Below are 27593 nucleotides of genomic sequence, written 5' to 3' on the forward strand. Positions count from 1 at the left end.
TCGTGGATTGGGGAAAAATTTATTTTCATGGTTTTGTCAAATTCTCTGGCTAGTCTATCAATAAACTTACCTTTTTCCACTGTCCTGTAGACTGATAAAATTCATTTAACAAATCATATCTTTTACAGTTCTTTAGCAACCTTTCAGCATCCTCCTGTAAAGTTTAAAAAAACTAATGTTATAAAATTCAAATTATAAATCTAATCTACCATAATTATTGAGTTCAATTGCTATTACTCATTAATACATAATTATTACTCTAAAAAAACACGTACATTTTAATGGAATAGCCCTAACTGCTGTTATTGTTTATAGCCCTAATTTTTTTTAAATTTTTTAATAATACAGAATTGAACTGATTAGTATTAGTGAGTGAAATGTCTTACCTTTAACCCTAGTTGCATAGCTAGAACTGCTACTTTGGCATCTAATTCTGGTTCTTTCATGGCTTCCCTAAGAGCTTTAGCACCTCTAGCATTACCCATGTTACCCAGACAAACACTAGCAACATCAAGTCTTCTACTCTTTACACACATCTTGGCCATATTCTCCCACACAGATTCACTAAAAAAAAATGTTAAAATAAGACTGGAAGAGGTCAGTTACAATTGTGCTACAATTAAAAAGCACAGAATAACTGAGACTTAGATAATAAAAGAACATGAGTAAACAGAATGACAGTTACTCCTGTAAACAATACTGAAAATGAAAGATTGAGCAAAATAAATACTAGGGTAAAAAAAAAACAAACAAAAAAAACAAAGAGTGGTATCAGGACTTCATATGGTAAATACATACTGCTTATTATGTGACATTAATTGCATTGTCTTTACCCAGTTATTGTAACATGTTCGTTTTTTTCAGATTGAAATATTTTTCTTTACAAAAAGTTAATAACCCTATTTTTTTATACACTATTGTGATGTGTGTGATGCTAGTGGTTGGAATGCAATTTTAGAGAAATACTCTTCAGTTATTTGGCAATGTATAAAATTCCTTAATTCTTATTTTTTAATTTCAAACAGTTTTATACACATACACAGATGGGTGACCTGCTACTAGAAAATAGTAAAGATAATTAACTGTTTACACAAAGCCATATCTTGTTTGTGTAACCTAATCACCAACTTTTACTAATGTTGATCACCTTGAAGCAGAAGTATGCCCAGAAAATATTGTGAAAATTGAATTTTTACAGTAATGGACATTGTTTTAAATGTTTGAAGACTCTTCTACTGGCATCTAAAACATTTTTTTTAATTATATGTATCATCATGTACAATTTAATATACTTACCTTTTTATTAATTTAATTGCTTTAAATGCCTCATCCATATTCCCTATTGTTAAATAGAAACTAAAATTTAACATGGCATCTTTTGTATTTTTATCACTCTTTTCTAAGCCAACAAAATCTCTCATGGTTTTTCTAGCTACTAATCTTGGAGATGCTCCCTCAGCCTTGACTACATTTTCTGGGAGTTCCTCATCATTCTTTAGTGTTTCAGACTGTAAAATATACAAAAAAGTTTTTTTAATAATTTGAATTCCAGCATCTCTTTCAACATCGTTATTTCTATAACAACTTTAACTTACTTAGGCCATCACATTAAGAGTTTTGTAATGATCATGATGATGCGTTAAGCATTTTAAAAACTGACTAAAGAAATAAAATAATTTTAATTTTATTTTTGTCCTGAAAATCTATGAAATATTACCATGGATATTAAGCAAATGATTTATTTCAAAATTCATTTCATTTCGATATTGTTTGCCTATATGTATATCAGTTTCAGTTTAAATGTTTTATTAGCTCCTGCTTGTTCTTAGATTAACAGCTAACTATTTAGCTTACATAATCTACAGCATAATCACACACACACACACACACACACACACATATATATTTTATAATATGGACAAAAGATGATACATCACATGATCATAATTTTTTGCAAGAGGCAAATTTAACCTATTAAACTGATATTCATATACTGATAGTCTTTATTTGAGAATTAATCTCATTGTTGCATGCAAATGGATAACCACTTATCCATGAAGATATGGCTTCCAAATAATCTAAAAAATTCGAACAGATTTTATATTTATTTCACACAAAACTGCATTTCAAAGTTTTCTGATTCGACCCATTTCAAAATACGTTTAATTTTCTTCTCTAGCTATACATGTAAATAAAAAATTCTTAGCAGTTCTATCAAACAAACAACCGTTTGTACACCATTCATTCATTTTTGTAAACATTTAAAATCATAATTTTCTTCCCATTCAATAAAACAAAAAATAAACTGTTGACACAAAGATATGTCTCGCCTGTCGGCATAAAATTAAGAATAAGACAATCTGATGGACAGCAACATGGTTTATTAATTCAGTCGCTGGAATATTATCTAGTATGCAGGGCCAGAAAATAATTGTCAAACTGATCTGTACTGATAGAAATGCAATTTTATACAAAATATCATTGATTTATGAAACTGACTTAAGCAGAAAACTTAACATTGAAAAATGCTAATTAATTCAAAGTCACTGGACCATGACCTAGGGGGCAGGGCCTCGAAATAGTCCTCAAACTGATATGAACTGATAGTAATGCAATTTCATACAAAATATCATTGATCTATCACAAGTAGATCCTATCATACTATCTTAAGCAGAAAACTTAATATTGAAAACTGCTAATGAATTCAAAGTCACTGGACCATGACCTAGGGTGCAAGGCTGTGAAATAGTCGTCAAACTGATATGTACTGATAGCAATGCAACTTTATATTAGATATCAATTATCTATCACAAGTAGATCCTATCAAACTAACTTATAGGGGTCAGGATCTCGAAATAGTTGTCAAACTACTATTATATACTGATAGTAATGCAACTTTATATTAGATATCAATGATCTATCACAAGTAGATCCTATCAAACTAACTTAAGCAGAAAACTTAACAATTGTTGATGCCGTCGCCACAGCCAGAAAAACAATCCCTATGTCTCGCTTTCCGGGACTTTTGTCACAGGCGAGACAAAAACCAATATCAGTGCTAAATAAGTGACCTTATTCCCACAGTTCAAGTCCTTACATTTTACCCACAGTAACTCTACATTTTCATAATTGAACAGACTGCTTAATTTTCTTTTCTCTTGATCTTTATTTTATAATAAACCATATATCTGAAATGCTAAACTAACTATTTAAACACTTTTCAATGTAAAAGATAACTCCTTAACATTAAATGAAAAGAGATCTTTAGTATCAAATGATATCATATCCTATTTATAGTAATTTTTAACTCAAGTATCCCTCATAATTGTTTTATATATCATAGTAAAAGTAATCCTCATGTACATTTCAATAAAATATTCAATGATTGTCTATTTCATTTAATAGGGAAATAGTGTTGAACTTTCAAAAAATTAAAATCATGTATTTATACTTAAAATCACTTTTTAGAAATGTATATCATATATTCAATCAAATGTTAGTGTTTACAAAACATAATCTCATTAAAACTCATATTGGTCATTAATATTTCTATCAATCTGTTCAATTGTTTAAACATTGAGTTACATAGGTAAAGTTTGTTCACAAAACAAAACAGGGTTGTAACCCTGTGTATGAACAATGGTGACAAAACTCAATATACTACTACATCAATACAAATGCTTACTCCTTCTGCATCATTGGCACTCTGTTAAAATATTTGATGCTTTACTTCATATGTGTACATGTTGCATTATATCAACCATTTTGATAGTTATTATAAACAATGTACAGTAATTTAAGAATTTTTTTTCAAGCAAGTGCAACATTAAAAGATGTCAGTTTGACACTCTATAAGCACAGGAAAAGCTTTCGAAATGGGAAAAAAAAAACATCGTAGGGAGCATCACAGAAAAATTTTCAAGGTTGGCAGTTATAAAAAATTATTTTAACAATCTTAAATAGAAATACATATACATGTATTTGTATTTGTACAACAACAAAAATAAATGTGGATAGTGTCCACATGTGGACACAGATGATGCCCCCGCTTGCATAGCATATAGTTATAAAGGGACATAACTGAAGAACAGTAAAAGTGACGCTACCCAAATTTGAACTTGATCTGAGTTTTGTGGTAATAAGCATTGTGTGTAAGTCTCATAACATTTGGTTGAGGCTAACTTAAGAAGGGAACAGAAACTAAAAATTCAGCAATTTTTCTATTTGTAAACATGCTTAACTCTAGAACGGTTGTGTATAAGTTTTATAACATTTGGTTGAGACAAACTAAAGTTAGAGAACAGAAACAAAAAATTCAGCAATTTTTATGTTTATAAAGGGACATAACTCAAGAATGGTAAAAGTGTTCTCACCAAATTTCGTACTTAATCTGTATTATGTATTAATAAGCATTGTGTACAAGTTTCATAACATTTGGTTGAGGCAAACTAAAGTTAGAAAAAGGAAACAAAAAATTTGTACTTGATCTTAGTTTTGTGGTAATGAATATTGTGTATAGGTTTCATAATGTTTGGTTGGGGCAAACTTAAGTTACAGAATGGAAACTAAAAATTTTGCAATCTTTCGATTTATAAACAGGCAATTAACTCAATAATGGTTAAAGTGACACTACGCAAATTCAACTTGATCTGTATTTTATTACTTTATATTAAGAAGAAAATAAAAATTTTGCAATTTTTCTATTTATAAAGGGGCATAACTCTAGAACGGTTATAGTGATGCCACCAAAATTCAAACTTGATCTGTGTTGTGTGGTAAAAGGCATTGTGTATAAGTTTCATAACATTTTGTTGAGGCAAACTTAAGTTAGAGAACGGAAACTAAAACTTTTGCAATTTTTCCATTTATAAAGGGGCATAACTCTAGAATGGTTAAAGTGACGCCACCAAAATTCAAACTTGATCTGTGTTTTGTGGTAATAAGCATTGTGTATAAGTTTCATAACATTTGGTTGATGCAAACTTAAGTTGGAGAACAGAAACTATAAATTTTGCAATTTTTCCATTTATAAAGGGGCATAATTCAAGAACTGTTAAAGTGACGCCACCAAAATTCAAACTTGATCTGTGTTTTGTGGTAATAAGCATTGTGTATAAGTTTCATAACATTTGGTTGAGGCAAACTCAAGTTAGAGAACGGAAACCAATTTTGGGACGGACGTACGTACGTACGTACAGACGGACAAGGGTAAAACTTAATGCCCCCACCAAAATAAAAATTAGTTATTGTCTTTCAAACCTATAATGATTAAGAAATACTTTCCAAAGTTATCTAATACAGTCTCAAAACTCAATGTGCATTCCGAGAAAATCAAGAAGGTCCTTGGTGGATAGTTGTCTCATTACAATCATACCACATCTCTTTATTTTTTTATTCAAACCATATATGTGTTCAGTAACTACTGTTAGTCCGAATGATTTTTTCAATATTTTATCCAAAAAAAAATGTTAATTCTCACACATATAGTTCCTTAAAATATTATAGGAATCTGGAGATTTAGTTTGTTCTTAGATTAATCAGGATTGAATATTACACAGGAAATACAGAACAGATTCACAGAATAACTTTTTCTGGGCAAAACAAAATAGGGTATTTTTTAATATGTAGACAGTTACATTTTCTGTACATAAACAAACAAGTATTTAAATGTACACAGATATAATTTTATCAACAAACTTCTACATACATTGATTTTTGTGTAAGACGATTCCTAAAAACAAAATAACAGCCCTATTTATAACAAAGGAATGATACAAGCCACAAAACATATTTAGTGTCATTACAACTGAAATTAAATTTGCATATTGGTATATATAATATACTCTCCATGTACAGTTCATTTTATTCAATAACCATATCCTCATGTAATTTCCAGTCACAAATGAATTTCATATTAACTAGTAATGATGAATCATTTCATGCATATAAGAAGTGTCTGGTTCACACAGAGACCTATCTCAGTTAGGTATTAACTAAAATATACTAGTTAGTTTTGAACAGAACAGAAAACTTCTGTACTTCTGTACTTCAACTGTGTAGTTGCTGTAGACTGTGTCCCCTTTCTCGTGGTGTATGCCCTTTTGGAATTTTTGCTTGTGAGAGAGCTGTCTACTGTTAGTATTTATCATTACATTTGTTCTATTTCTGTAAAATTTAAGTTAAGTTTATCATATCCACTTCATTTGAACTTTGATGGATAGTTGTCTCATTGGCAATCAAAACACATCTCCTTAATTTTATATTGTCAGTTGTAACACAAAATTCTAGTAATTTCAAAAAGTTTTATCAAAAAATATAATAATGAACTAGAACTAGCTAATAACTAATTTTAAAATGCATATATTTTTTTAATATTTTAGTTTCAAAAGATGATTTGCTTATTTTTGTTCTCAGACCTGCAACTTCTTATCTAGAAAGCATATACAACAATAAAAGTAGTTTACACTTTCGATACAACAATAGTATTTATTATTCTGCGATAATGAAAATAATCCAAATAATACGTATTAAACCACTGTTCTATCTTTATAAAATAATAATAAAAGTTAACATTTAGAGAAATGAAATACTTACTGTTACTTTGTATGACTAATATATATCATAACAAAATTACAGTAATATATAGATATGTAATATAATGTTTAAAACAATCTAAAATTCAAATTTTTGACAATTTTTTGGGAAAAAAATTATAATTTTGAGTGCTCATGGCTACTTTAAATACTCAATTTCTGATATTTTAAGAACAGATGTGAAAATTAATCATTAAGGCAATTAACATGATATCTGATCATTGACCTTATATGTTCACATGGTTCATACACATGTAGATTTCATGCACATTACATTATATACATTATTCAATAAAAATCTATGTGTTTTTTTTTATCTGACATGTCTTCAGTTTTTAAGCAATTTTTATAACGATAATATCTATGAGTAAAATCCATTACGGAAGAAAACATTTTCAAATGTATTTGTAATTTTGTCCATCTTTACCCATTGATAACTTTTCATTGATATTATATGTTCATGCAGATGCTGATTGCAGGCACATTACATAATATACATTATTGAATTAAAATATTCTTTACCTTTTTAACAAAGTAGTAATATGGCACTTCTACACCAAGTAACGCCTGGAACTGTTCTGGCATTGGGAAGCTATCCTGTATCAATGTTCCATTCTCTGGTGTAGAGAATAAGGAAACAACCATAACTTCAACCTAAAATGAAAAAAAAAGTACCTCCTTAATCAACTGTCTTAGGTCTATTCCATTAATATGAATGTGGGAGGTCAGGAAGAGAAGTTTTATTTTGGGACATGGGTCATTAGTCATTTATGGTGGTGTGGTATGCGATTCATGCAGAATTACTTAAAGAAGTGTACTGGTTGTGGTGGATTTGAAAAACGTTTCTAACATCCATTCAGTAAAATAAGTCTCTTATAATACGAAGATATTTTATTTATCACTTAAAATTATAGAAATGTGACAATATTCCAGAGACATCAAATTATGCATCTGAAAAGTTGCATACAGAACATTGTTGAAGGTCTGTTATTTGTGTGGGAATAATAATCTAAATGTATATGTAGAAAACTTTCAATTATAAGCAAAATGTCTGTACTGATCTGGTTCCTTTAAAAATGGTTAACAATTACAAGTATACAGATATTCCCATCATGCAATACCATCATTATCACTTACAGGTCCTTCATCCATTGATTTAGACAATGAGTGTGTCTTCTTCTCTTCTTTCTCTTTCTTTTCAAAGGCACTAGCCAGTACTGTAGCTTGACATATAATTAACTTAGGTTCTGTATGATCCCAGTGATGAGATGTAGGTGTTCTACCAGCTATATCTTTAGCAGCTTGGGTTTTCCCTCTGAAATGTAGATGATGAAAAACGTTTTAACAATTGAAAGTTTCTTCTCCCACCCCAGCCCAACTTTCAGAGTTTGTCAAAAATTCCCTAAGGCAATACTTTTTTCCACACCAGGTGCAAATGGACGTGTGTGACCTAAGGTCTGCTTGACCATAATACCCACATGGGTACAAACAAATATAATACATTATACACAGCTGCATCTATTAGAAATGTGTTTCTGGAGACTGTTTACAAGCAATGATTGTTTAAAATCATCACACAATCTTTGTGCTTTGATCCATCTCATTACTCCAGTAAATATCAATTTTAGTTAGGCTTGCTATTAAAGGTTCTATGTACATTTCACAATAATTGCGACGAAATGTCTTTCTGTTTTTATAAACACCAACGCCAATTAGATATATATTTTTTTTGTATTCCATTTTCAATAATGCAACACCTCTTTTAAGGATAATTCATAACCAATCATGCATTAAATTTACCTTTCGGCATCATTAGTGTCGACCTCTAACCCCTCTATCTGTTCTGGTGGATAATCATCCTGTTCCCCTCTACCCGACTCAAAGTTAAAGAAAGTCACTGTATCTGTCTCTACATCCCAGAAATACAACTTGGGATCCACATGGCCATCATGCTAAAAAACAACATTTTTTAAGTGATTTAAATTAATAGTTAAAGACCCTTGAATTTTTGCACTGCAGGTTAACTTTCTTTAGGTACATACATACTAGGGCTTAAAGTATTGAAATTAAAAAAAATAGATATTAAAGATTGAAACATAATAACCAATCATAATATTCCATGTGATCACTACTGCTATACAAGGCCTTGGCTAATATCTAAATATTATCGACAAATTTCAAAATGAGGCTATTATTTTAATCCAAAAAAAGAGCCTTATTGCTTCTCCTTTAATGAATATATAAAGAGAATCTTACCATCCTGACCATAAGACTGACTTTTGTACCATTACAGTTACATTTACAGGAGACAATACCACCAAATCCTGGTATTACTTCACTTAGGTTCTTAGGCTGACTGTGAGCTTTTGCTTCCCTGTAATAAAACCAATATATTTGTGAACAAAAACGAATAATCTTAAATTGACAGAATGATTGATGGTTATTTAATATCCACTAGCAATTTCTATATCCCAGGATGATACCATGTTACATGTCATATGAATAGTATATCCTGCTTTATACTAGACTACAAGCAGAGCTGTATTTTTAATGAGCTTGTGCTCTAGAAAACAAGAAGACATACCATCCTACACAAACACATTATTCTGACTTTGAGCCAACCTGTATGCTATATGCAAAAGCTAAAAATATAATTTCTAAAATTCAGGGTCCTAACATACAACCTTCCTATTGCTGCAAGCCCTTTATTGCAAGACTATTCAACGGTGAAATAGTTCAGAAAATAACAAGAAATCTTTACTTTACAGCATAGTCACTGGATGTATGATCAAAGCAAATCTAATTTTTGCCATTAAAGCAAAATGAATTTTAAACAATAAGTATAAAAACTTTTAACTTTTTAGTTCATAAATGTTAGTTTTAGGCAACCAAAATCTAACATCAAACTTTTATGTAATATAAAAATTTGAATAATGTCAATAAAATGCTTCGCTGAGCGCAGCCTGATACGACCGCAGAGGTCGAACCCTGAACAGTTGGGGTAAATTTGGACACAATATTCAAGCTTGATACTGTCTGAATTTGGATTGTGATCAAATTTTTGACATAATATAGGTTTCTGACACAAAATAAATGTGGTCAAAGATCTTTGAAATCTATTGCGCAATACTGTGCAATGGAAGATTTCTTCTTGAAATTTTTCAAAAATTCAAAATATGAAAAATTTTGAAAAAAAAAATATGAATCCCCTAAAAAAATTTGAAAAAAATCCTCCCCCCCCCCCCCAACTTTTTGAAACCCTCCTTGGAGCAATAACCCCATTACTCAATCCCAGCCTTTCCTTTGTAGTATGAAAGCTTGTAGTACAATTTCAGAGAGATCCATACACTTAAACACAAGTTATTGTCTGGAAACTAGAAAAATGCTTGTATTTGGCCCTTTTTGGCCCCTATTTCCTACATGTTTCAGGCAATTAACCCCAAACTAAATCCCAGACTTCCCTTTGTGATATGGAACCTTGTATTACAATGTCAGAGAGATCCATACACTTACACACAAGTTATTGTCTGGAAACTAGAAAAATGCTTCTTTTTGGCCCCTTTTTGGCCCTTAATTCCTAAACTGTTGGCCCCATAACCCCTAAGATGAATCCCAACCTTCTACTTGTGGTATTAAACATTGTGGTACAATTTCAGAGCAATCGAAATACTTATACACAAGTTATTATCCTGAAACTAGAAAAATGCTTGTTTTGGGTCCCTTTTGGGCCCCTAATTCCTAGATGTTTGGGACCATCATCCCCAAAATCAATCCCAACCTTCCTTTTGTGGTATTGAACCTTCTTAAAAAATTTCATAGAGATCCATTCACTTGTTATCCACAGTTATTGTCCGGAAACCAATGTCTCTTCGGACGACGACGACGACATCATATTATTATGCGATCCCAAAAAATTTTTTGCGGTCGTATAAAAATGTAAGATAGTAAAAAGAAGTGAAACAAGCATTCTGCAAGTATCGCATGGCAATACATAGTCCACTACCAGTTAAAAATTTATTGTATTGGAACAAAATTCTAACTTGATCTATAACTTGTCATGGTGTAAACTATATAACAAATATCAATGCACAAAATCATCTGACCGGAACAAAAGTCGAACTTGATCTGTAACTTATGATAAAACTATATATCAATTTTGAAATCAATATGTTCAAGCATGATGAAAAAAATAGGGGAATACTGATAATTTGAGTGAATTTTTTTAGTCCAAGGACCAAAATTCTGCACAAAGTCATCAGACCGGAACAAAATTCAAACTTGAACTGTAACTTGTAATGATAAAACTATATACCAATTATCAAATCAATATCTTTGAGAATGACAAAAAAAATGCGGAAAACTGATTATTTTAGTGAATTTTCTATGTCAAAGGACCATAACTCTGCACAAAATCATCAGACCAGAACAAAATTCGAACTTGATCTGTAACTAGTCATGATAAAACAACACACCAAATATCAAATCAATATCTTCAAGCATGAAGAAAAAAAGTGTGGAAAACTGATTTGCCAGACTGATGGATGGACAGACGGACGGAGTGCAAGCCAAAAGTCCCCTTTGACTTGGTCGGTAGGGGACTAACAAGTGAAACTGTGAGCTACTGCTCACTGATGATACCCCAGTCCAAATACTTGACGGTAAACAGGAAGTTGTTGAGTGATGAATCTGAAAACACATCACTCGGTATAGCTGACTTATATAAACCATGAAACCAAAATTTCAGAAATTCTTATGTAGTTCTGGAGAAAAATGGGATGAAAAATATTCATGGGACTGACAAACGGACAGACAGACAGACAGAGGTAAAACAGTATAACCCCACTTTTTTAAAGCTGGGGTATAATAAATTTGTATTCATATAGTAACACCATGGCAATAGAAACTTTACCTTCTAGATAGATCATAAACTCTAACAATTCCATTACTTGTAGCTATAACCAGATAGTTGGCACATACATCAATACTGGCAGGCTGTCCTTCTACTTCATTGAAATTCAATACCTGTTTTACTGTTCCCTACAAAATAAAATCCATTGTTTATGAAACAGTCTAGCAGTTAATTAGTGTATATTCTGATTTGCAGACTAACTATGGATATAAAACTGAACACATTATCTCTCTACAAGTATAAATATTATGAAATGTTATTATAGGCTTAACACCAGGGCTCTGTTTTGAAGTTTGTAAACATACTGAATGACAATTGATATAATTTTCCTTACCTGGAGTCTAAGCATTACAAGTTTAAAAGATTCATAAAAGAGACCAAATATGGGCCTGATTTTACCTGGATGATTATTTATTAATTTAGTGCAACTTCATTAAAATCTTAAATTTTACAGTACCCAAAAAAAGAAATATGATGCAAACTTGAACCAAAGGGAGTGTAGCAAATTAAGTACTATGTGTTCCTTTCACTTCCAAAGGCTTTTTTGAAGCAAAGCAAACATGTATAATTAAAGTACATTCAATTTAATTAAAATTCAGCATTTATTACAAAAGATGCATAGACCTGCAAATTTCTTAAACAACATTTTGTTAGTAATATCTTCATTTAACCCAATATAATTTATTTCCATAAAAACAACAAAATACTCATGCCAAATGAAGTTTTATGCTAACAAAATGAATACATATTAATAAATTGCAAAATTTCATAGTTGCAGTATAACTTTTTATAAAAATGAGGAGATGTGGTGATTGCTATCGCCCCGAGTTAAAATGAAGCAATAGTAAGCGATTTTAGGCAACTGTACGGCCTTCAACAATGAGAAAAACTCATACCATATAGCTGGCTATATAAGGCCTTGACATGAAAAATGTGAAACAATTCAAATTTTTTACCAGTTTGTTATCTGTACAGAAAAAAGCTTTCTGGACATCATGATATCACAGTTTGTACTTTAAACTTGATGCTGATTGCTCATAAAATTGCACTAGATACAAGTGTAGATGGTCCCCATACAATCAGGATCTGACATAGGAATTTGAAACACTGAAATCAATCGAGTTTAAAATATAGGACATTTTTACCTTCTTCTGTTTTAAACTTAAAAGAAATTTTTCATTCAAAAGTAAACAATCCTTTTTCTTAAAAATGTGTCCAGATAATTAAGTTTCTATACTTTACCTGATGTGTTCTAACTTGAACTTTCCCTGGTTCTATGCAATACACATTTTGCTCATATAAGCAAACCTCCATAGCTTCAGTTGTAAATGTTCCTGTAAGATTAATTTTCATAGGCTGGCTTTAAAATGTATCAACTCTTCCCTCGGAGTTCGTTATTTTTGTTATTTTATTTTCTACATGTTAAAATACTTAAAAAGGGTCTTGTAACATATAACTTGAATGGTAATAGAAATGTTAAAGTTAAAATTGTTAGGCCTTATAAAACCAGCTGAAATATTCAGAGTTATTGACAGTTTGTTCATATTATAGTATTCAAATACTTTATAATTCTTATACAGATGTTTAAGCATCAAATTTAAATTAACATGATTGATAAAACAAACAAAGATTATATCTTATATGCAAATTTTTTTTATACCTGCAGCCTTTATCGAGGCTTTATCTTGAGCATAGTCATATGTTATGACTCGTCTGCCATTCCATAAAGCCAAGGCATCCTAAAGAGAAAAAATATAACAATTGATATATACATTTTTTAATACAGTTAGTTTAGAGTCTTTCCATTGAGAATTTATAATTTAGAATCCAACAATAAAATAATTGGCAGCTGAGGTGGCATTGTAATGCCACCTTCCGAGTCTTTCCATGGAGAATTTATAATTTAGAATCCAACAATAAAATAATTGGCAGCTGAGGTGGCATTATACTGCCACCTTCAATCAACATTGGGTCCTCTTTTTCACTATCTTTAGTAAAATCATGTCAAATCCCTAGTACAGCAAGATTGTAAAAAGCTAGACCAAATTTCAGTCTTAAAACAAATAGCCTGTTGGACCAATAAAAATAAAGATCTACACATTTAAAAGAATGCATCTGAATAAAATCAAATATTGTAAATTCAGAAATGTTTGGGATGTTTTTATTATTATGAAAACCGCAATGGGATAGATTTCTAAAAAATAAAAAATGCATACTAAATTTGATAGCATTACTTTTATGCATTTATTTTTGCATTTTTAAAGATATTTAAACAGTTGCAATAATAAATGCATGCAAAAATTTTAAATTAACAGTGCACTATTTGTTCAAAATGGCTTATAGCTGCTTCCTCCTCACCAAAACTAAATTCCCTACATTAGGTACTAGTTTTATTACCTTTGTTGTGTAGATGCCTTTGACCTGTATTTCTGTTTTTAAATCATGGTGCTGTCCTGTAGCAAACATCTCTATAGACAGAGAGCTAGGACCATACTGTACAACAGCTGTCTGAAGTAAAAGATAGTAAAAACAGAACATACATCAAGCTTTACATCGAACTCTGACTTCTTTTAAACTGAGTTTTACTGTGCATATTGTTGTGTGTTTGTTTATTCCACATTGGCTAGAGGTATAGGGGGAGTGTTGAGATCTCACAAATATGTTTAACCCCACCACATTTTTGCGTCTGTCCCAAGTCAGAAACTTCTGGCCTTTGTTAGTCTTGTATGCTTTTTAATTTTGGTTCATATCTATGTTTTTTAGTTCAGTATGATGTCCATTTTTGCTGAACTAGTATACATTATTGTTTAGGGGTCAGCTGAAGCCTGCCTCAGAGTGCGTGATTTTCTCGCTGTGTTGAAGACCCATTTGTGGCCTTGGGCTGTTTTCTGCTCTTTGGTCGGGGTTGTTGTCTCTTTGACACATTCCCAATTTTATTACAGAAGATATATAATGTATAAGGTGAAATTATATATATTTATCAATTAATCAACATCATTTTTTTTCTCTTTTATTATCATACTTATCAAATTTACATTAAGCTTAATTTTCAAAACCATTGTATGTACAAGATGTATTTAGTCTCATATACATATAAAGGTTTTTATACATTAAAAAACAAAAATCACATAAAAGAAAGAATAAGGGAAAAAATTAGCACACTAAAAATATAACCAAGTAAATATGTGATACTCTTCTGATTTATGCTGCACTTTTCATATAAAAAATTGAAACAAAAGTTTTAGCTATGCATGTTTTTTACAAACATAAATTCAATTGATATGAATTTTTTTCTAAAAATTCAACATAGTTGTTTAACATAATTTAAAAATATTAAAGTTTTACTTTTAGTCTCTAAATTTTTTTGTTAAACACAACAAAGAAATTTCCTCCTAAGCATGCTAAGAGGAATCATGTTAGATTGATTAAAATTTTTGAGTAAGACAATTAACTCTTACCTGATCTTTATAGCCAGAACTCATTGTATGTTCACTCAACATAAATACATTGGCTATTGTGTTCACTGCTAGGAGGTTTTTACTGGATCCCCACTGAAATATCATAAAAGATGCTAAAACAACCCTTTCAATTCACATATATGTGTGTGTGTTTTGGATTTCAAGACTTTTAGCTTTGAGCGTACACAAAGAGATTAATAACAAAAACACCTGTTGCAATCATTAATAAAGTGTTCACAAAAAAAGTACAGGATATTTTTAGTATCAAATTTTTACCAAGACTTGGATTATCTTAGCAGTTCTTCAGTGAAATCATAAAAAGCATATAATAAGAATACTGTGGAACTGTTATTAAATGCCTCTGAATGATTATATTATATTGATGCAGCATTATAGATATTTACTAATTCTATGACAGCTGTCAATATCTTTGTAAAATATTTCTATAAATATATTACTTTTCTTTAAAATCTTGGAAACTTTCATAAGATGTCATCACATTCCAATTATGTCACAGAATAAATGTGATCCCTCCTTAAACTCATACATATAAAAACCTAAACCGGACAAAACATTTGATCTCTGAATTTACTTACCTCTACTTGTCTAATGGAACCTTCCACAGTAGCTGGGGCTTGTAACTTCCACTTGAGTTCCCCTTCCACTTTCTTTCCACCAATAGGTGGTGACCATTTCCATAAAGCTATATCACCCATATTTGTACCTCCAGCCAGCATTCCTATAATTACAAATGCTTTCCTGAGTATTTTCTGACTATAGGACTAGATTGTATAGTAACCAATACCATTATTACATCTATAGTTTTAATCAGTGAATGTTTCTACATTAATCTAGTCCTATTATTTCTCTGTTGTGATATGAGCAAATACACATGTAATGGCTCAGACTTTTTTGGTAAATTTGGTAGTAAGTTGCAATTGTTTCCTAATTATACATAGTGCACGGTGTTCCATGATATTTTATACTTTATATCATCTGTACTCTGCTGCTTCTACAACAGATATTCACAGGAACTTGGGGGTCATGGGCCTTATTTTCTTGAATAATCCAAAAAACACAAATTGTCCTATCAAATTCAATATAATTATCTGTCCTGATTTTAAAAGGATTTTTTTTTAATATTTGAATGCACTTGACACTTAATTTTTTGATAAGTCTTAAAATTTCAAGTTTTAGATGTTTCTGTTTTATCTTGAATGATACTTGGTAAAATATTTTTAAACCATAAAGGTAATTTTTCAAACTTGCCAAGAAGCGATTCTCAGAAAAAGACACCCGATCTATCATCTACCTTAAAATCAAAATATATTACAACAAACCTTTCTCTTGACTATATGAAATACACATAACATTTTCATTTGGATCATAGCTGTTGTGCCCATCCAATGACAAAATATAATTATCTTCATTATCTAAATCCCACATTCTGAAAATATATTATGATCACATGAAAAATTATTAATTACTTGCCTAATCAATGCTATTTTTAAATAAAAAAAAAATTCAAGTATTTGATCAGAAATATTTAAAACTATTTCTTAAGTATTCTTGAAGCATTTAAATTTCTTTGCAAGTTGGAAAATTAATTTTCCTTAAAAATACCTTATATATCTTAAATAAATGCAGATGACTAACTGGCTTGTCAAGTTTCACATATTGAAAAAAAAATCATATTTCCAGCTCCAAAGGTAAAAATGGTTCAATTTTATTGCTTTTTAATGAATTATAAAAATTTACATGATAAATGAAAGTTTTTTCACCCTCATCTAGTAATTGGGCATCTTCAAATAGTCCCTGAGTAAATACGACTAGTCTTGTAAGTATGAAATTGAAGACTTAATAACTGTAAGTGAAGAAATGTACAAGGTGTGCTATAATGCATACAGAAAAATATCTGCAATAACCAACTTGACAAGAAATAAGCACATCTTTGTTTTACTGACAGATAATGTTTTATTTTTATATTAAACCTACCTGACTGCTCCTTCACCTGTAGCTGTTGCCAGTATACCTTTACCAGCCCAAATAACAGTGGGGTTATCTCCCTTACCAGACATCTTCACCTAAAATAGAAATAATTCAATTCAATTAATTCACTTTTACATTGCCACACCATACGAGTTAATCTATAATTTAAAAACAGAAATAATGGGGAGTTCATATAAATGAAACTTAATTGCAAAACTGACTAAATGAGCTTAGTGTGATTTATTGTTGGTGATGTAATGTCCATTGGCAAATATTTCATACATGTTCTTGACTCACAAAAAAATGTTTATTCAACTTAATTTTTAACTCAACTTTATAACAAGCTTAAGGTAGCACAATACAAAGATTTTATACCTCCAATTCCCTAGTTTTAAAATGCTGTAACTTTCTTTATAATGCTTGAAAATTTATAAAAGTGGTATTTATGGATAGCTAACAGATTACTCTTTCAAATTAATGCAATGTTAGTATTATACAACAATTATGTAATCAATTATAATGTTAACTGTGTCTACAAAATTTTATAAGAAATTTCCACCTTCAATTGAAATTAGCTTCTTCATGGTAACCCCTAGAGGGTTGATTTTATTATATGTTGTTCCTAGAGCCATTATCTACAAAAGGGTGTCTCAGATTTCGGATAGAATGTATAGATAAAATTTTACACCTAATCAAACATTATCTACTTTTATGTGGTAAGGATGTTTACACTAATTACAGATTTATGAGAGAATGGAATACCACAGCGATAATTTGAGACACCCTTTTGTAGCTCCTGCTGTGTTGATTAAGATTTCGTTAAAATTTCCTGTTAGTTGTAGAGATGAAAGTGCTAAATTCATTCAAGTGAACTGACCAAGATTTTGCCATTAATTGCATGATAATTGATTACATAATGATTGCATAACAAAAATATTGCATTCATTTAAAAGATTAATCTTTTATCTATCTATATATACCTCTTTTATTAATTTATATGCATTTTTAAGAAAGTAACAGCATTTTAAAGGTTGGAGATTGGAAGAAAAAAAATCTTTGTATTGTGCTACCTTAAGTGAAGTATAGGATATAGTATCCAAATTAAAAAAAAATGTATTGACCCGTACAATTGAAATATTATATGAAAAAATCAGTAATGTCTAGTCATGATTTCCAGAAAACTAACCATACCAAAAAAATAATTATCAAATTCATTCAGACTCAATTAAAGTTCAAGATAAATTAAAATAAACTGCTTCGCTGAGCGCAGCTGGATACGCCCGCAGAGGTCCAACCCTGAACAGTTGGGGCAAAAATGGACACAATATTCAAGCTTGATACAGATCTGAATTTGGATTGTAATTAAATATTTGACATATTATAGGTTTCTGAATAAACGTAGTCAAAGAACTTGAAATTGGTTATATGAATTGAATTTATATTCAATTAAAGATTTCTTGCTGTTGTGCAATACACTATGCTGTTGTGCAATACGTAGTAAATCTGTTGTCAGACTATAAACAAATAAAATTTATAAAATTCTAAAGGGAGCTTACATCAATAGATATAATCAATTCACCAAAGTTTCAAAAGAATTGCTGAAAGCAATTTTGAGTTATTGTCTGAAAACTGGAAAATCCCCCTTTTTTAATGAATAAAACCCCATAACTCGGAAATGTAAAATCTAAAATTTATAAAATTCTAAACGGAGCTTACATCAATAGATATAAACAATTCATCAAAGTTTCATATGAACTGCTGAAAGCACTTTTGATTTTTTGTCAGAAAACTGGAAAATCCCCCTTTTTTTATGAATAAAACCCTGTAACTCGGAAACGTTAAATCTAAAATACATAAAAATTGAAAGGGAGCTCATGTCAATAGATATAAACAATTCACCACAATTTCTTGCAAGTTGGTGAAAGCATTCTTGAGTTATTGTCCGAAAACTGGAAAATCCCCCTTTTTTTAATGAATAAAACCCCATAACTCGGAAACGTAAAATCTGAAACTTATAAAAAACGAAAGGGAGCTCACGTCAATAGATATAAACAATTCACCAAAGTTTTATGCAAATTGGTTAAAGCGTTTTTGAGTTAATGTCCGACATGTTGACGACGGACGGACAGACGGACGGACGGACAGACGGACACCGGTATACCATAATACGTCCCGTAAACGGGCGTATAAAAATTGTACTATAAAAATAAAATCATAGTGGTGAGAAATCATAGATATAAATTCATAAGCATCTTATAAAAATGTCTTAAACATGGACATTAACTATATTCAGACAAATGTGCATAAATACAAGCATATGGAGGAAATTTTTTTTTGTGTGTGATATTTTTTAATATACAAAAGTGATGATAACATCTATCTAAATTCAATGAAAGTCAGATGAGAAATAAATTTGATATCATAAACCATATGAATGGCTTCATTATAATACATTTTTACAAGTGTCCATTTTGAAGAAGGGCTAAGATATTTCAGGATTTTCTTTTCTTTCCTGAAATAGAGAAATTTTTCATGAATCTTTCATAAAAGTCAATTCAAATATATTTTTTTCATTATATAAATGGCTATATCATACTTTAAGTATTTCTTTGGCATCCCCTTCTGGTAGAATGGCATGCTGTGTTAGAATCAGATTCTCTGTAACTGTGATTAAGACATTCTTCTCTTCATAAAACAATAGTTTTAATACAGGTCCATCAGCTGTGAATATTTGTGTACATTGTCCAGATTCTCCAACAAAATAAACACCACCTAAAAAATTCATAATTTGAAAATAACACTTCCTTAATCTTGGACAAGATATATTGCAACTACAACAGAGAAGGAAGATATCAAGGAGACATAAAAAACTGATAAGGACAAGAGAAACTGACATCTCCATGGAAAAATACGAAAGACGACAAAAAGATTAAGAAGTCCATAAAACACTACAAAATGTCTATACATATTTTTCTCCACATTATATAAGATATTTAAAGGACTGTTTAGCAGCCAGATAAGAAAAAGAAAAAATCAATAAAAAGTAACCAACAAACAGCAGCTTTAACTTTTCTTTGTTAGAGGTATTTTGATTTCAAATTCTAATCACATATTACATGTATTATCTATTAATCTGGGTCTGTTTCTATCATGAGAAGTAGTACATTTTAATAATAGATGGCCATAATCTGCTGAACAACAAAAATTTAAAATGTCTTTGTTTGATGTCATGAGGCATGAAGACATTCTTTTACTGTGCAGAAATAAGTTGTAATCATATTTTTCATATTACAAGTAGAAATTATCACGTAAATGGGTGATACAACTTATGCATATTCCTATATATTTTTTTTAACTAATGGAGAAAGGGGTCATCACTAGAATCATGATGATTGTAATATCTAAACAATTGATGTAACATTACCTGAAGCACCACCTAAATAGAATGTCAAGCTTTCTGAGGAACCAAAGGGAGAGCCTCCCATTTTTATACTATTACTTTTCCCGCTCTTCTTCCAGTTGAACATATCTAAAGCACTCTCATCACCACTGACTGCAGCCTTTGCTAGCTGACTTATATCTCTGTAAAATCAAACAAATACTGTTTGAAAAAGATTCATTATTTTAGGTTTTAACATATAATGTTAAAGACGAGTATGGAAATAAAATGTAAAATTCTCATTTTATATATCCATATTTAAATTTCTGTCATTTTTATAACTAGAGGCTCTCAAGAGCCTGTGTCGCTCACCTGTATCTACTGTGGTTTTGGAAATCATGTAAAATAAGGCCAGTGCGAACTATACAAGCCCGATTACGGTACACCTTACAATCATTCAATACACTAAATATAGTTGACCTATTGCTTATAGTTTCTAAGATACAGACTTAACCAAGAAAACTAAACATTGACTAATGAACCATGAAAATGAGGTCAAGGTCAGATGAACCATGCCAGGCAGACATGTACAGCTTGCAATCCTTCCATACAACAAATATAGTTGACCAATTGCTTATAGTAATAGAAAAACAGACCAAAACACAAAAACTTAACACTGAGCTATGAACCGTGAAAATGAGGTCAAGGTCAAATAAAACTGGCCAGACTGATATGTACATCATAAAATATTTCCATACACCAAATATAGTTAACCTATTGCATATAGTATTTAAGAAAAAAAAACCAAAACTCAAAAATTTAACATTGACCACTGAACCATGAAAATGAGGTCAAGGTCAGAAGACACCTGCCAGCTAGACATGTACACCTTACAATCATTCCATACAACAAATATAGTAGACCTATTGCATACAGTATAAGAAAAACAGACCAAAACACAAAAACTTAACTATAACAACTGAACCATGGAAATGAGGTCAAGGTCAGATGACAACTGCCAGTTGGAAATGTACACATTACAGTCCTTCCATACAGCGAATATGCTAGACCTTTTGCTTCTTGTATCTGAGATATGGACTTGACAACCAAAACTTAACCTTGTTCACTGATCCATGAAATGAGGTCGAGGTCAAGTGAAAACTGTCTGACGGGCATGAGGACCTTGCAAGGTACGCACATACCAAATGTAGTTATCCTATTACTCATTATAAGAGAGAAATTAACATTACAAAAAATCTTTTTTTTCAAGTAGTCACTGAACCATGAAAATGAGGTCATGGACAATGGACATGTGACAGACAGAAACTACGTAACATAAGGCATCTATATACAAAGTATGAAGCATCCAGGTCTTCCACCTTCTAAAATACAAAGCTTTGAAGAAGTTAGCTAATGCCGCCGCCATAGCCACCAGATCACTATCCCTATGTCCAGCTTTCTGCGACAAAAGTCGCAGGCTCGACAAAAAACATGTGTATAGATATCTATACAAAAACATGTATAAAAAACAAACAATTCTTAAAAATCAACTTATCACAATCTGATTACAAATCAATAAATATGACAAATATACATTTATGGTAGACACTTGTGTGATGTAAATGTAACTTACGTGGCTGGATCTTGTGGTGGGATAGGTTTACATAAGATCTTGTTTAATGGTTCCTGAACATGATGTTGGTGAAGGGGATTCTGTTGTAATCTGCCTTTACTGTCAGCTTTCCATACCATAACTACTCCTGACTATAAAAAAATATATCATGATCAAAATTCATTACCCTTAAATGTAAAAGTAAATTTTTTTCCCCTTTAGCTAAACTACATTTTTTGAAAAAGATCTGTTAAAATATGAAACAGTTTCCTTCATATAAAGTTAAAGAAAAATAAAAACCTAATAAGCCTTCCGACTCAACCAGACTAGTTTTGCAGTTTCCAAGAATCAAAATTCAATCAAATTCTCTTGGAGCTAATTTCAATAAAATTTAAAAAATAAATAAATAGGGAATGAGTCCATGGGACACAGATGCATGGACACTGATGACCCCGCTTGCATATCATATAAAGCTATAAAGGGACATAACTGAAGAAAGGTAAAATTGACGCTACCCAAATTTGTACTTGTTCTGAGTTTTGTGGTAATAAGCATTGTGCATGTTGTGCATAAGTTTCATAACATTTGGTTGAGGCAAACTTAAGTTATAGAACGGAAACAAAATATTCAGCAATTTTTCCATTTGTAAAGGGGCATAACTCTAGAACGGTTAAAGTGACACCAACAAAATCCAAACCTGATCTGTGTTTAGTGGTAATAAGCATTGTGTATAAGTTTCATAACATTTGGTTGAGGTAAACTAAAGTTAGAGAACAGAAACCAACTTTGGGACGTACGGACGTACGTATGTACGGACAGATGGATGTACAGACAGACAAGGGTAAAACTTAATGCCCATCTGCTAGGGCAGGGGCATAAAAAAAGGACTATTCCAGATTGCTTTCATGCATTTTCAGTATATTATGGAAATGTTTCAGTATTTAAGACCCTGGTGATTGATAGACTAGACTTTTGGAAAGGTAAGCTTAAACTGAGAACATAATGCTTAGATTCTGATCAAGATCACACTACACTCTTCCATTTTTATACCTTATCTCCAGAAGTCAAGCGGGTACCATTACTGCTCCATTCCAACACAGTAATAGGTGTTTTGTGTAGAGGTAATCCTTCAAACAATTCTCCATCTACACTATTCCAAACAAGTAACTCTCCATTATCCCAGCCAACAGCTATGATCTTTTTGTTAGGATGCCATGCACTAGATGTGGCTTGACAACTTCTCTGAAGCTGAACATTCAGTAACTGTTCTCCCTGATGCATAGAACAAAAGTAAAATAAACATGTTAATGTCATGACTTTTTGTGTAGCAAAAACAAATCTCATGAAAACAATGGGCCAATATGAATTTTATAGTTTTCATACTGAATTGAATTATATATATATGTGCTATTAAAATTCTACGTCATTTTGTCTCATTGGTAATCATACCACATTATCTCAATTTTATACAGATAACAATATTCTTATCTGGTACATGTATAAAGACATACTAGTGTCTATGTACGTTTTATTCTGCCATTGTCCATTTATCTTATTTATCTTTGAAAACTTAATGTAATCTACTAATATTAGTTACACACACACAAACATCAGAACATAGAACTTTATGATCTACCTCTTCCATATAAAGATGAACAGCACCTCCGGAGGCATCACTGTAGGTATTAACAGCTAAATGAGGAGAACCGCTATACCATGATACATCTGTGTTGATCCCCTGAGAATCGGTTTTTAACCGATGGTCAAAATAAACAGCCATTCTTTTTTTTCTAATCTTTCAAACTCTGTAATAAAAAACAATAACCTGTCAAATTTTTGCAAAATATCTTTGCGCAATCAGTCAAGGGTATAACCTAAATAAATTGATAGAGAAAAAAAAGCATTTTGAGAGTATTGCATGGCAATACATAGTCCCCTACCGGTTAAAAATTCATTGTAATGGAAAGAAATTATAACTTGATCATTGTTGATCTATATCTTGTCATGCCATGGTGTATTTAACTACATAAAAATATCAAGTCAATATCTTCAATCATGACGAAAAAACTGTTGAAAACTGATTATTTAAGTAAAATTGAGAATGGAAATGGTGAATTTGTCAAAAAGACAACAACCTGACCAAAGAGCAGACAACAACCGAAGATGTGAATTTTTTATGTCCAAAGACCATAAATCTGCACAAAATAATCAGACCAGAACAATATTCGAATTTGACCTGTAACTTGTCATGATTAAACTATATACTAATTATCAAATCAATATCTTCAAGAATGACAAAAAAAAGTGAAGAAAACTGATTTATTTTAGTGAATTTACACATGGCCTGGGCGATGATATTCGTTAGTTTTATCCCTCGCTAACACTCAGGATAAATTTGGATATCATGGCCGAGGCCATGTGTAAATTTCTAACAAATCTATGGCTTCCATGAATTATTTCTTAAATGAAATATATCCTTTATCAAAAATAGATTATTATCTAAATAAAAGAGTTCACTTCATCCAAACAAATTTTTAATATATAGCATTCAGAAAATTAGTTTATACAGAATCAATAACAAACAAACCTACCACTAAATTCTTCAAACAATTTACCAAAGAAAAGGGAACAAATCCAAAACGTTATTTATCATTAATAAAAATATCTTTTAAAAAATGAGTTATTTCCCTTTGAACAGAAATCTAGTAATTAATAAGTATTTTGTCAAAAATTTAATTCTAGGGAAAGGGCTTTAACTGAACAAGGAGAAAAGCTAAAATCGTGAAAATTGAACTTGACCTGTAACTTGTCATGATAAAACAATACACCAAATATCAAATCAATATCTTCAAGCATGAAGAAAAAAAGTCTGGAAAACTGATTTGTCGGACTGACAGATGGACAGACAGACGGACTGCAAACCTAAAGTCCCCTTCGACTTCGTCGGTAGGGGACTAATAACATACATTTGTTATTGATGACCTAAAAAAATCCCAAAACTGGGATAACATATGAATCTGATGTTCAGTAGTTGTCGTTTGTTGATGTGGTTCATAAGTGTTTCTCGTTTCTCGTTTTTTATATAGATTAGACCGTTGGTTTTCCCGTTTGAATGGTTTTACACTAGTAATTTTTTGGGGCCCTTTATAGCTTACTGTTCGGTGTGAGCCAAGGCTCCGTGTTGAAGACTGTACTGTGACCTATAATGGTTTACTTTTATAAATTTTGACTTGGATGGAGAGTTGTCTCATTGGCACTCATACCACATCTTCTTATATCTATGTTACATGTTTCAAAGGGGCAGTATACATCCTTTGTTTTGTTATAATGTATACAAGTTCTATTCAGTGCTCCAGATAAGCTGCATATTTGCGCGATTACGCAATAAAAACAATTGAAAACCCAATTCAATTGACAATTGCAGCATTCAAAATCCCAATTCATGCAAAGGAAAACCCAGTCAAAACTGTGTTCTCAACCCTAATTGTCGCTATCGTGTGCGTTATTTACCCAAATCAATAAATAGCTGTCGCGTAAATCTATTTTTGTAAGATTAGGAAATCTACTTTCATTCTAAAAATAGAGCTTTACATCAAATATCTGGTCTGGGTCCCTGTTGAAAGGAATTGTCCGTTACTCAAAGCTGTATCCCCGGTAAACATAAGGGACCAGTTTATAAAATTTTCTTTGGCAGACCATGAGTCGGAGAGGCAGAAAAAAGCACTGGTAGTAATAAAATGGCATATTCTGTTGAACTGTTTGAAAACAGACTGCTGTGCGGAATTCTGAAGCACAGCAGTATGCAATTCACATTATCAATTCCTTAATGGAGAAAGCTACAACTCTGAATATATGTGACATTTTAGACGAAATCATCAACGGTGTCCTTCCTTCCTTCGATGAAAATACTACTTTATTTAGGCAAAGGCACAGTGTCAGATAAGACATTATTTGCCTGGAAAGGAAAGAACCCACAGCTAAATATAAATCATGACATGCATGACAAAATTTTGTTCAAAAATATTTACCATACTTGGAAAAATATAATGCCGACAAGCAATGTCAACGGATTGTTAAATGTATAATATAACCATAACAAAAACCAGGGGGGATTGTATATGCAGACAATAGATGGGCTTTGATTGAACAAATTTGAGCAATAGTTAGTTCCCTTTTGTCGCCATTTAATGGTCTGCGTGCAAATTCCTTCATAAATCAGCCAAATTTAACTAGTTATACTGACCACTAGACATAATTAGAAAAAGGATTTTTCTGCACAATTTTTATTCCTTGTAGCTTTGCTTAATTCATCACAAAACAATCTAGTGAGGATCTCTTATCAGACTTGTGTGTACCGCATGTTTAAATTTGGTTAGTCAAATAAGAAAATTAATTGTTTATCCCTCCAAAATGGTGGCCAAGATAAATAACTCAAACACAAATTACGTCACTTGAAACCTATCTTTTTAAGAAAGGTTGGTTATAAATTTATCATGTCAATACACAAGTACTGACTACTGAGCTGACTATACCCTCGGGACTGATAGTCCATCAGCAGCAATATTGACTCAGTGCTGTAAAAAATGAAAACAACACTTAATAAATTTCATGCTACAGAATCAATATTCTGGATTTCTTTCTTTAAGTTTTCCAGTCTTCCATCTGAATAAAGATGATTTATAACTGGTGCATGCATGGCCTATTTATTTAAAACAAATTAAAATAAAGTTATATACAAAAAGAAGCGGTGCAGAGAACAGGTGCAGTGATTAAAACTATGTACAGGAGATGAAGCTATTTAGAGAGAGTGGAGAGGACAGCATATGTGAGCTGCTCTCTCAAAGAGTAGACTGTCTGTGAATTAACAACTGCAGTTGGTAGAAGATTCCAGTGCGTTATTGTGTATGGGGAAAAATTAAAATCTGTACGAGTCTTTGGATGTATAGTAATGAGTATAGATATATCTGAAGGTGTGTGAATGATGTTTTCTGATCTTGAGTCTGATGGAATGAGAATTGTGCTAGATGGTATAGCAACAAGATGATGTGTGATCTTGTACATCATAAACCAGGCGTGCACGTAATCTGTGTTGTGTTAATTATGGCCAGTTGAGTGTATTTAGCATGTTTGATACACTGCTAGTCAGCTGCTGCTAGTGTTATGATACCTGTTGCAGGCATACCAAGCAGCTCTCATTTGGACAATCTCTATCTTCAAGATAGATTCTGAGGTGTGGGGTCCCAAACCAAGCAAGAGTACTCGAGTTTGGGATGGACAAGTGCTTGGTATGCCTGGTTCTAAATGTTTTGATTAGATGTTTTTAGGTTTCTTCTAAGAAAGCCAAGTGTTTTATTGACTTTGTCTATATGTTTGTCCCATTTGAGGTTAGACTGTAGTGTGATGCCTGGACTCTTAGCAGATGTAACAGTTTCGAAAATATGAAATCCCTTTTTGTTTCTCTGATTCCCCCTCAATCCTCTCTGTATACATGGTGTAATTAAGTTAAGCAAGCAAGTAAATGGGTACACCGTTAATTTGGAAAAATAAGTTCTAATTATAATTTTTAGGCATTAAAAATAGTCAACTTGTGTTGATCTCCATGCGTTTATATAGCAAATTATTTACCATCAACAGGACCGAAAAGGACTGACAT

General features: G+C 31.4%; 1 protein-coding gene across 2 annotated transcripts in view; it reads right to left on the reverse strand.

The window, feature by feature from the left end:
• The window catches only part of LOC127709835 (intraflagellar transport protein 140 homolog), a 45816-nt gene that overhangs the window by 16573 nt on the left and 1650 nt on the right, over positions 1-27593 (reverse strand). The window contains exons 2-22 of one of the 2 annotated variants that reach the window (XM_052215497.1): positions 23577-23745; positions 22991-23212; positions 21962-22092; positions 20374-20531; positions 19546-19721; positions 16956-17044; positions 16301-16407; positions 15557-15699; positions 14961-15053; positions 13900-14010; positions 13163-13241; positions 12745-12836; positions 11503-11630; positions 8850-8967; positions 8394-8545; positions 7731-7908; positions 7116-7247; positions 3686-3706; positions 1297-1508; positions 387-564; positions 71-154 (exon numbers count right to left, since the gene is read on the reverse strand). In XM_052215497.1, the coding sequence (XP_052071457.1) occupies positions 71-154; positions 387-564; positions 1297-1508; positions 3686-3706; positions 7116-7247; positions 7731-7908; positions 8394-8545; positions 8850-8967; positions 11503-11630; positions 12745-12836; positions 13163-13241; positions 13900-14010; positions 14961-15053; positions 15557-15699; positions 16301-16407; positions 16956-17044; positions 19546-19721; positions 20374-20531; positions 21962-22092; positions 22991-23212; positions 23577-23720 (2748 nt within the window). In that variant the 5' untranslated portion in view covers positions 23721-23745. The remainder of the gene's footprint in view (positions 1-70; positions 155-386; positions 565-1296; positions 1509-3685; positions 3707-7115; positions 7248-7730; positions 7909-8393; positions 8546-8849; positions 8968-11502; positions 11631-12744; positions 12837-13162; positions 13242-13899; positions 14011-14960; positions 15054-15556; positions 15700-16300; positions 16408-16955; positions 17045-19545; positions 19722-20373; positions 20532-21961; positions 22093-22990; positions 23213-23576; positions 23746-27593) is intronic. The other variant, XM_052215498.1, reaches the window with a different exon arrangement.

Source organism: Mytilus californianus, unplaced genomic scaffold (assembly GCF_021869535.1).
Source record: "Mytilus californianus isolate M0D057914Y unplaced genomic scaffold, xbMytCali1.0.p SCAF_7, whole genome shotgun sequence".
NCBI classification, from domain to species: domain Eukaryota; kingdom Metazoa; phylum Mollusca; class Bivalvia; order Mytilida; family Mytilidae; genus Mytilus; species Mytilus californianus.